The 11835-nt window shown below is 42.7% G+C and overlaps 1 protein-coding gene across 3 annotated transcripts in view; it reads left to right on the top strand.

Moving 5' to 3' along the window:
- Nucleotides 1-2735: 2735 nt before the first annotated feature.
- The window catches only part of MLIP (muscular LMNA interacting protein), a 1731317-nt gene continuing 1722217 nt past the window's right edge, over nt 2736-11835 (top strand). For all 3 annotated transcript variants that reach the window (XM_069235789.1, XM_069235787.1, XM_069235788.1), the window contains exon 1: nt 2736-2914. In XM_069235789.1, coding sequence (XP_069091890.1) covers nt 2852-2914 — 63 coding nt within the window. In that variant the 5' untranslated portion in view covers nt 2736-2851. The remainder of the gene's footprint in view (nt 2915-11835) is intronic.

Raw genomic sequence — 11835 nt, 5'->3', positions numbered from 1 at the left:
GGGGCAGTAACCCATTCGCAAACGTGAAGGGGTCCTTATGGATTTCTATCCATTTGTGAATGTTAAAAAAAATATTTCAGGGTGAGTAGACAGTGAGCCAGGGAAACACTGCCAAATCTCAGTGAAACTTTTTTTCAAAAGATTTTTTATTTCTAAACACAGCCCAGTTTCTTTTAAGGTAAGCAGGCTGCATGCAATAAAAAAGGTTTTCTTTATTTAAACACAGTCGCAAGAATGGCGGTCTACTGGCCTCTGCAGGCCACCATTCCTGTGACAGTGTCCAATTAAAGTTGCAATTTACGACTTAGCTCAGGAATATTAATGAGATAGGCCAGATAGAGAAACACTCCTATTCACTCATATGAATGGTACATAGGTTGGTTTGCAAATCTCCACATTAGTTGCAGAAACACTGGTCACCAAATGCAGCCAGTTTTTCCAAGCAGTGATTGTCTTTGGATTCCCTCAAAATTTAGGGTCAGATGTATAGTTATACATATGGGCCTACATTTTGAGGATGTCCAAAGACAAACCTGTTTCTTCTGCATGCATCTCTCCATCCAAATTTGCAGTTATCTGCTTGTAGTTCGTGTTTCATTCTAATTCATTCTTTGCAAAACGTCTGGGAATTCTCTATTGGTGGATAGCAGCCAGGAGGCAGAATGAAGAAAATTGTATGAATAGAGTAATTCGTATCATTATTGGAGGACATATTTATTAACTTCTTGCACTGGCCCTGTTCTGTAGGCCAAGAACTGCAGTCCCCCCTACAACAAGCCCATGTTTTCAAGCATCATGGTATGAAGTCAATGTAGATAGACACATCTTCCTTATGTGCTGTACTCCTATTTAGTAAGACAGGGCCCCATCTTTAGGGGGGTGCGACTGGTGCGGTCGCACTGGGCACTGACCTGAAAGGGGGGCACTGACCTCAAGGGGGCAATCTGTTGAGCAATTATTTTTTAATTTAAAGCACCTGCTGCAGAGTCCTTGTTTGTCCAGCTTTTAGGTAGCAAAACAAATGTCAAGAATACTCTTGTAATTAATGTTTCAGTTAAAGGGAGAGATTAGAGTTTACTCTTGTGGTAGTTTTGGCTCGCCATTAAGTAGCAAAGATGGTTAATATGCCTGATGCAAAGAACAGATCTATATTTTATGTGAATAGCTAAGTGGATTGGTAGAGCCAGCCCTTTACTTGCGCTTTAAAACAAATTAAATGTATGTGAGAGAGGGGCTATGGAGTGATGTGGGGCATTTTTGGAGGGTGGCAGTGAGGGAATCCTAGGAAAAGGTCATGTGGTGGTGCCAGAAAAGATTGTCGCACTGGGTGCCACCAACGTTAAAGCTGGCCCTGTAGTAACTCCTTCCATCACCTCTTGTTGTCTGTGTTTAGATGTTGATGGCTGATTTTAAAGGTTGAGTGGTAAAATTGATCTAGTTCAAGGATTTTTAGAAGATGGATTTCAATGTTAAAACATCCTGAGGAGCTTATTTGAGCTGCAGTCATATTGGTCCAGTTAGTCGAGGTCATTTGCTTTTTAGGGTCAAGCGCGAAACGCTATGTCCGTGGTGTAATCTCTCTGTGGGCTTTTAACCACACTCATGTCAAGGTCATCGGTTTGGTTGGTTCATGGTCTTGCCTTTTAAAATTTTCATTAGTGAAAGGCATGCATACGTCATGCCTTTTCTGATGTTTAGTCCTCCTCAAACGCATTAGCCAACTACTGAAAACATTCGAGGCTCCATGTTTTCTGTACAGTTTCTGCACTACTTTTCCTCTTTATTTTATAGCCAGTGCGATCACACTGGGCGATAGTAGAGCGCTTTGCATGACATGGAACCTGTTACATGGAAATTTGCACTTTTGCTGCTATTTGGATAATTGCACTTTTGCCAATACATTTCACTGCGAGTGAACTTCTATTTCCTTTTGTGTGTTTGCTTTGTGCTCATGGTGGCCGTCCGCTTGCCTATGTGAAACTGTTTTACTTTTCAGTTTATGCGGCAAGAAAAGTCCGGGTAGGAGTTTACAACGCTAATAGCTTTAACTAGAGCAAACGCGAGACCCATTGCATTGCAAATGTTTGTTAAAGCATTGTTCCTGTTGCTTTGAAAAAAAAGAAAAAAGCTATGAAAACTTTTTCTCATGCTGCAAACAACTGATGTATGCATTATTGTCCAAGTTGCTGCCGTTAAATCCATTGTAAAAATGTATGTTTCAGGGTTTACAAAAACAGTGATCTTTCGTCAAAGTATTTTTGTTGTTGGTATTCCACATGTGCATAAAAGGCTTCATCGGAATTTCCTGTGACAGGCACGGAATATATTTTTAATATACCCATGCTGGCAGGACTATTGATATTTTGAATTAAAATGAGTTCGATATGTTTATGGCTGAAGTTCATCAGGGGATTTATTTCACGCACCAGTAACTATCCGATTTAGGACATAAAATAAGTACGTATAGCATAGCGCAGATTTAAAAAAGCCTTGTAGCCTTCCGTACAGTAATGTTCAAATGTTCTTAAGAATTGGTAGTTTTTTAATTCATGGCTGTGTTGGCACAGCTTAAAGGGATTTTGGGGGTTCTGTTGAAATGTGTTTCTAACAGTTCGGGCGTTGATACGGAGAAAAGACCAACTTTATTGTTATCTGGGGCCAGCTGCCTGGCTTCTCACTGTGGTTCTATTTGTGAGTTTTCTAGATCTATAAATGGAAACAGGCGCTAACACGACGTTATCCGCAGAGCTTCTCGACTGGCTTACTGTGTCACAGCGTGGAAGTGGCTCTGCTATCCAACATGCGGATGGAATAAACTGTATCTACAAAGGACCTAACTATAGTCTGGGACATGGAATTGGGGAAACCGAAGGCAGAAACCACTTTAAACAAGGCTTCGAATCACAAAATGGCGGTAAGATTTGGAAAACATGAAAGTATTTTGTTTAAAAGTATAGAGGATAATACAAAATCAACTTCGTGTTCTTCTGAAAGTTGTCCCACTTCTACCTACTCCTTTATGGTTTGTACTGTTAATATGTTCATTAGTATTGATGATGTTTTGTTTTTGTTGATCCTAACTAGGATAAAGTCGTACAGTTGCTGACGTAATTGCTTTATGCAAATTGGTGTTGACGTAATGGGCTGCTGTGATTGATTAAACAGCAATACCCTCGTTGTGCCGGCTATCTGTTCCTCACATGATCTGCCATTTGAGTCGTTTTTGTATTATAGCCTTCTTTCCAAAAACACGATGATCCTGTAAAGGACAGTTGGTGTACTAAATGCCTCAGTGCTTAGTCAGTGATCAGTGAAAGTGTGTAGCAGAATCCAGGGGCATGACAACAACAGGTGGACGGGCGAGGGCGGCGCCCACTCGCACTGGGACATTTAATTGAGATATATTATGACCTTGACTAAAACGAGCCTGCTGTGCTGCAATCATTGCACACCGTGCCAGGGGCTATCGACTCTCCTTTGGACGGCGGCATGATTTAAGAGGCCTTTTAGTGAATGTGTCAATAGGAGTATTTAAGTAGAGGATGCAGAACTATTTAGGCTATCTGAGGAGAAAGAAATATGTATTTTTGAGTGTTTCTTCTACTTATCCGTGGTACCTTACAAGTAAAACACAGATGGATGTTGTATTTGCTAACAAACTTGTGCTTTTCGAAAACTAACGAATTTATGGCATTGACTGGAGTGACTTGTAAAAAAAAAAAATGACCCGAAATCTTTCACAGATGACTAGCGAGCAGAGAGTTAGAAAGTGCATTTTATTTCTGCAGCTGAGTACAAACTGCAAACCTCTTCTCACATAAGCTGAAAATTATTTTTAATAAAAGTGGAATTCGTTGCAACTGCATTGATTGTTAATGGAATAAGGTTTCCACTGTCTATGTGAGAGTATGAGGGAATGAGTCACTTAACGGGCAAAGTGAGCCATTAGGATAGATAAACTGGTACACAAGCTCATTTAAAGTCTGTTTTATTATTTAACTTAACCTTGTTGACATGATTAAAATGTATTTATTTACTACTAATGTGCAAAACTCACGGTGGAAAGTGCTTTTTGAAAGCAAAATAATTAAGAAAAGACATGATGGTTGATTTGTTAAAGTGCTGATTTACTGCAGTCTAGCTTACATGGGCATTCAGCTGATTCAACGCTCACTTTCTTGTCAGATGATGTTAAAAAGAAAACACACCTCAAATCACCTACATTTGGCGAACCGAGAAAGGAAAAGTCCATGCACTATTCTAAAGAGGGAAATTATGAATACTCACATGGGAACTAACGAGCAAATCACACAACTAATCGTTCTGAAGGTTTGAAAGAAATATCACTAGAGAATAACATTCAATTGGACCAATGTAGACTCAGTTCTTCGTATAAATACAACTAATAGAACAAGCATTGAGAGAGTCACTATGTTTGACTTTTAGACAGTGCACGCTGACAACCCAAAACATACACACACACACAGAGTCATATATGGCTTATGTGTGCCTATGTTCAGAGCAACGTACCAATAGAAATCCGTGCGCACACAGACCAACACACATCTATCTACGGCTTTACATAAGCAGAGAAACACCCGGTGGCTCACAGATACCCATGCACAGAGGGCACGAGACGTGCTTTTATATTGGTTTCAAGTACAGCACTTCATGCTGCATTGTGGCCATGTAAAAACGCTAGACATGACGGGGTAAACAAAAGGAGGACGCACGAGGAAAACGCCTTCCGGATGCTCGTTCCCAAAACAGAGCTGCAATTCCTAACCGATTTTAGGCATAAGGGTCCATATTACACAAAGTTGCTCAGTAAACAGCTGGTGTTTCTGATTACTTCTTGCAACTCAGGGGCACTTAAGTATTACAGAAGGAGCCACAGATGCTTGTGCGGCCCCTTCTATTATACGTGTAGCACAAGTGCACATCTTGTGCTACCACAACTAAGATAAGGCATGCTCTAATTTGTATGGGGTTCAGATCCATACAAATAATGACATACTAGCTTTCATGCCTGCACTGTATTACAGACATGGGTGCAAAGGCCCAAAGGCCATCAGGAGGTTCACTGATGGTGTACCACAAATGGGTAACACATGGTTTGTGTGTCTCCAAGGAGAACTACTGGGTGGGGCCTGCAAGGAATATTGGACCAGCACCTGCAGACAGCTGGTCCATCTTTCACTAATGCACTGTTTACATTGCAGCGGTGGGTTCACGCCTGAACTGTGAACAGCGCATTCACCATAATACTTTACACGGTTTCTGTCTGCACTCATCACTTAGTTAACAGTGCACTGAAACAAAATGGCAGAACATAATGCAATGTAACCATATATTTAGCCCCTAGAGAGTGTAGTGGCTCACACATTTTCAGGCCTACTAGCAGGCTTTCTAGAATAATATTACAAACAAGGCCATTACAACACGAAATACTCCCAGATGTAAATCAAACGTTCCAGCCATGAGAGAACTTAAAAAGACACTGACTGGAGGGAAGGATTATTATTTTGTGGTCCTCCCCAACCTAGTGTGAGGGCCTAGAGATGACCTAGACACAAAGAGTACGCCATGCTGAACATTTAAATTGCAGTTGTAGTGCTTACTACCACTGATGAGGCATCCTGCCATTGTAATCTCTCATGCACAAGTCAGTAACTGTGCTCATTTTAGATGTATGCATAATATATATCATGAACATATTGCTTCACTGAGACATAGGGGGTTATTACAACTTTGGAGGAGGTGGTAATCCGTCCCAAAAGTGACGGTAAAGTGACGGATATACCACAAGCCGTATTACGAGTTCCATAGGATATAATGGACTCGTAATACGGCTGGTGGTATATCCGTCACTTTACCGTCACTTTTGGGACGGATTAACAGCTCCTCCAAAGTTGTAATAACCCCCATAGTGTTAATGTGGTCCAATGCTTGGTTTGGTGTACTAATATACATAAGAATTATGGCTGAGCTGTAGTGCGCAAAGGGTAATTTAACAAACTCAACATTGAGGGTAACATTGAATGATTAATGTTACACGGTACTCTGGAACAATCAATGTATGTCTTGCTTTGTATTGCAGTATAGTATATACTTGTGCAATGCATTTTATGTCACTTCTCAGATAGTGATGCAAAGGACTAATAATAACAAAACATTGCCCGAAAAGTTGATACCCCTGCTCAGCGCCACAATGCCCTTGTGGGTGATAGTGCAGTTTCACAAATACATTAGTATATGCAGTCAAAGACATTTGAGCATATGGCAAGTTTTTTTTATCGTGCTCACTAGTGTCAAAAAGAGGTTACTTTTTTCAGCATAAAAGAACATATCTCTTTTAAGTATTTGCAGTAGGCAGGAAACAACCTCATCTGCTCTCCTTCTTCGTGTCATCGGGCAATGACGTCAGGAACAAATTATGTAATTAAAGCCTTTGAACAAAGAGGCTTCCATTTTAATAAGCAATTATTCAGTATACATTATTTCTCAAACAAAACTGATTTTAAATGTGCACACAAGATATTTATCACCAAAAAAAACTACATGAACAGAAGATACAGTACAGCCCAGTGGTTCTGATTCCAAAGGTGGTGGAAACTCCAATAAATGGCAACTTCGCCTTCTAATGTTACATCCGGCAGATATCACTGAAAGTAATAAGTGATGTCTTCCGGTTAGCTGCACTTCCTTCAGCTTTGTGTTCAACAATGGAAGGAAAGTTGGAAACGAGAGTTACAACTATTGCCGTTGTAAATGCATAATTGGACTTTTCTTGCTTCAGTGCGAGTATTCCTCCTGCAACACCACAACGTAAGCACTTTGACTGCTACAAACAAGCAACAACATGGGAGGGGTGGTAGGGACAGGCAGACAAACAGGAAACTGAGGGAAGGGGAGGTGCCGGGGGATGGCAGTGAGATCTGCTTCAAAGCACCATGGCTGCCATAAGTGTGAAGGAGAGACACAAAAGAAAAGTAGTTAGCTCATATAAAACATATTGGCAATCATGCGATAATCCATGTAACAGGGTCAGTCTTCAAGGCGGTAACAAAACTGCCCCAAGGTGGAACAAATGTAAAGCATTTACCAATAACATCAAGGGATTTTTGAAAGGCAAGCCCATGAACAAGTGAAAGTGATGGGCGTGAGGTGGGCGTAGTTAAAAGCCCCCAGATAGATTACAACAGGTCGCAAGTGCTTGCGCCCTCAACCTAACAAGTGCTTGCACGCTCGACCTAAAAACACTAACTTAGACAAATGTGTTCATCCTGTGAACTGGCAACAGGTAGGGCCCGTGCAATGCCAGCACTTGTAAGAGTGGTTGCTGTACTGCTTCTTCAGATATCTGATCCATTCAAGACCACATCTGCAGCAGTAGCTGTTGTCCAACAAATCGCATTGTGTGAATTTCTGTAACATGTCTTGGAAACACTTATGACCAACAGACCACAGTGCCATAACCAATTCCCCTCATACCATTGAGGTCAGGGATTGGAAAAGTCACACTTTTATAGGTGCCAATATGGAACATATGTACAGCAAGGGGTAAGACATTCTAAGTCAATGTTCATGCAATATGTAATGAAGAGAAGTGCTTGCGATGTTTCCATGAAATGCATATGACATATTTTCAAACAGAATGCAATTAATCATGATCCAAGGTGGTGTGTATGGAGAGAGTCTGCATGTAGATAGGGATGGCATACATGAGCAATTGATTTCATTGAAAGATGTCAGAATACATGCAACGTGTGTAGTACATTTTTAATACGAGGATTATGTATAGAGACTATGGATAATGATACATACAATCAATGTGCAACTGATCCCAAATAAGCAAACCATGGTGCACTCAAGAAAATGTGAAGTATAACGGAGAGATATTTTGGTTTAAAAAAAAATCATATTCAGATGTGCAGAGTTACTAGTGACAAATTCTTACACGTCAGACATGGATTCCTGTCTACATAAACCATAAAATTAAAGAAATATGTTAATTTCAAATGAAAAGCAAGAAAGAAATTGTTAGACCTGGCTTCCTTGGTATTGTGCCTCTATTTCCCAGGTTGTTGTTGTCTGCTGGACTTTGTTTTTGCTGATTTTGTTACCACCATTGACCAGTTCTAAAGTGCAAGTGCTCCTTAGGTGGAATTGTATGTGTAATAGGCTTTCCCATAAGTGGCATATTTGGTTTACTATTAAGTCCCTAATAAAGTGCACTAGAGTGCCTAGGGCCTGTAAATCAAATGCTACTAGTGGGCCTGCAGCACTGATTGTGCCACCCACATCAGTAACCCTGTAAACACGGCTCAGACCTGCACTGCAGTGTCTGTGTGTGCAGTTTTTAAACTGCCAGTTGGACTTTGCAAGTGCACTCACTTGCCAAGCCTAAACCTTTACTTTTTTATATGTGCAAGGTACCCCTAAGGTAAGCCCTAGGTAGCCCCATGGGAAGGGTGCAGTGTATGTTAAAGGTGGGACTTGTACTTATGTGATTTACATGTCCTGACTGTGAAATACTGCCATATTCGGTTTTCACTGTTGCAAGGCCTATCTCTCTCGTAGGTTAACATGGGGGGCTGCCTTTAAATATGAGTAAAGTGCAGATTCCCTTTGAGAGCAGATAGACATGTGGAGTTTGGGATCTCTGAACACACAATTTAAAAATAATTTTTTTCATGAAGTTGGTTTTTATATTGTGTCATTGAAAATGCCACTTTTAGAAAGTAGGCATTTTCTTGCTTAAACCATTCTGTGACTCTGCTTGTTTGTGGGTCAGTTTGACAGTTGACCTGTTTGCACCTCTCCTATAGACAGTGACCTGTCTCTGAGCCCATGAAAGGTGCAGCTGGTGGAAAAGGACAGAAATCCATGCAAAGATTGCCATGCAGGGAAACTTTCGACGCAGCACCTGCTTTACGGCTAAAAAATGACATGTCGCCGGCCTCGCGGCTAACATTGATGCTCCACCTGCATCATGACTGGAATATCTACGCAACGCGTCTGGAGAAATGACGCACAACATCAGCAGCGGTTGCTGTTAACGACCCAAGCCCCTACACAGCGCGGTTTCTTGACACCGTGCAACTGGATTTCAAAGCAACATCGCTGGGCGCGGAAAATCAACAGAAAGCCTACCCAGATCCGAGGTGCCCATCCGGATCAATGCATCACTCTCTTGTGGGAGAGAAGAAATGACACATCCCGACCGACCAGAGGAGGAACGACGCATGCTCTCGTTTGCGAGTGAGAAATCGATGCATCGCTGGCCTTTTCCAATGCACACCTGCCTGTGTGGCTTTATTTTAACACTACCCATTTGCTTTTGTACGCTAATGACGTTCTCACTGTTTTCTAAAGGATTTTAGAGTCTTATGCTTTTTAAATTCAGAACTTGACTTGTGTATGTTGGATTTTTGTCATTTTGGTCTTTTTTTGTTTAGATAAATATGATCTCTTCGTCTAAACTTGTGTTGTGTCATTTTGTAGTGTTTTCACTAAGTTACTGTGTGTGTTGGTACAAATACTTTACACCTTGCTTCTGAAGTTAAGCCTCCCTGTTCGTACCAAACTACCAATGGGGTGAGCGGGTGATTCTCCTTTACCCTGACTAGAGTGAGGGTCCTTGCTTGGACAGGGGGTAACCTGACTGCCAACCAAATACCCCATTTCTAACAGGCTGTTTGTGAATCTCCTCTAGACAGTGACACAAATGGAGCTGGGGTGTAGCCTGCATACCCTGAGAGGCCATCTGGGCTAGGCTGGATGGAGGAGTGGTCACTTACACTTGAAAGGGTTGTGGCTGCCCCCAACACAAAGCAGTCTCCAACACCCTTGTGTGCATCTGGAGCCAGGCCTGGGCAAGGTAGGATCTTGTAAACAACAGAGACTTTTATTTGAAGTTGGGCAGCTTCAAAGACAAAAAGGGGTATAAGTATTGGACCCAAAACCCCAGACTTTAGATTACTTCAAGGATTCAAGAGGAACCTCTACCAGGTGAAGAGCTGAAGGAGAATTGCTGCACCTGCCTGTGACTGTGCTTTGTTGAGCTATCCTGGAGTTGCTGCTTCTGCCTATGGAAGGGGACAAAGACTGGGCTTTGTTGTGCATTCCTGCTTGAGAGGTATCTCTAAAGGCTTGGACTGAGCTTGCCTCCTGTTTTTAAAGCCTCAGGGACAGCAAAGGCTTCACCAACCAGTCTCTGAAACTGCATGATGTGTACTGTAGCTTGCCAGAGGGTGTCATTCCAGGTCCTGTGTCCCTAAAAATGGATTTCAGGTGAATTCCTGTGAAACAACGCCAGATGACTCTGTGCAACTTTGCTAAGGATGCTGCTGAATGAAGCCTGCGACGCCACCTACACCTGGATCCGTGGACCTTGCCGAGGCACAACAACCCTACCGTCAATGTAGGCCCAACGTCGCTGCAGCCGCTGACATCCGTATGAACCCATGAATTGTAGTGTCGTACTCCCGACGTTCATGACACCTGACTCCGTCACAACACCTGTGACCCTATGATGTGATCACGACCCCATGAGACGTCGCCGGACTTCCACTTTGCCGGAGGTGCCAAGGGACCGACTCCTTGCAATTGACACCGTATCACCTCTATTGCTCCGCAGCATGGACCCGATGCCTCTCCGTGACGCCTCTGCTCCTTTGCCCTGTAGCATCAGAACTGATGCCGCATGAGATCCATCGATGCCTCACTCTCCGACTCCGTGCCCTGGCCTGTTTTCCCCAATTTTTGCCAAGGTACTGTACCTGGGGGTCCATGTGACTCCGTAACCAGCGCCAGTGGTGTTGCATTGTGGGAAAATACTCCGTTATGATGCAGTTTTAACATGATATTGCAGCATTTGTGCTTTTATTTGCTCAAGGCATATTTTTAATTGTGTATTATGGATTTTTATTGTTTTTGGTCTTGACTTATTTAGATAAATATTAACTCTTTTTCTGAACCTGTGTGGTGCCCATTTAGTTGTGCTTCACTGTATTAACTTGTGTGTTGGTGGAAATACTTTACACATTGCCTCTAGGTTAAGCCTTTCCGCTAGAGCCAAGCTACCAAGGGGGTGAGCAGGGGTTAACCAAGTAGGTTTCTCCATTACCCTGACTAGAGTGAGGGTCGGTGCTTGGACAGAGGGCAAGCTGACTGTCAACCAAATACCCCATTTCTAACATTTTGCTGTCAATCAGGTGCTGAAATAACTCTTGAAAACAAAGACCGTACAAGTGCTCCTAGCAATTAAGTTGTAAAGCCCCTCATAAGTTGTTACCTTACTGCCCTTAACCCAACCATCCAGTGACCTGCAGAAGACCTCCATCTCCATTTTGAGCTTCTCCAACTCAAATTGGTGCACCCCCTCTGCCTGTCTGTCCCCCAACTCTTCAGAAGTCAGCTCCCTAGAAGACACACTGCTACCCACCCTGGAGACTATCCCCCCAGGCAGTACAGACACCTCTACTACTCCACCATGGCTGTTGTGAACCTCCTCACCATCAATCTCCTTGTCTGTGTGCCCCCATTAACAAACCTCTTATAGTATCCTGTGATACCTAAAAAGGCTCTCACTTCAATCTGGGTTTTGGGGGGCTCCATAACCAGGATAGTGTCAATTGTGGGTTGTAGGGGTGCCACCTGGCCACTCCCCACATGGTGCCCCAAGAACACTACTGCCCTATTTGGCACTTGCTAGCCCTAGTATTGAGGCTTGCATTCTGCAGGGCCTCTAACACTTTACAGAGCTGCTGCAAGTGTTCCTCCCAAGTGGAGCTGAACACAGGCATGCCATCCAGGTAGGTTGCACGGAAA

The sequence above is a fragment of the Pleurodeles waltl genome, chromosome 5 (genome assembly GCF_031143425.1).
Source record: "Pleurodeles waltl isolate 20211129_DDA chromosome 5, aPleWal1.hap1.20221129, whole genome shotgun sequence".
NCBI lineage: Eukaryota > Metazoa > Chordata > Amphibia > Caudata > Salamandridae > Pleurodeles > Pleurodeles waltl.
This window is presented reverse-complemented; position numbering and strand designations above follow the sequence as displayed.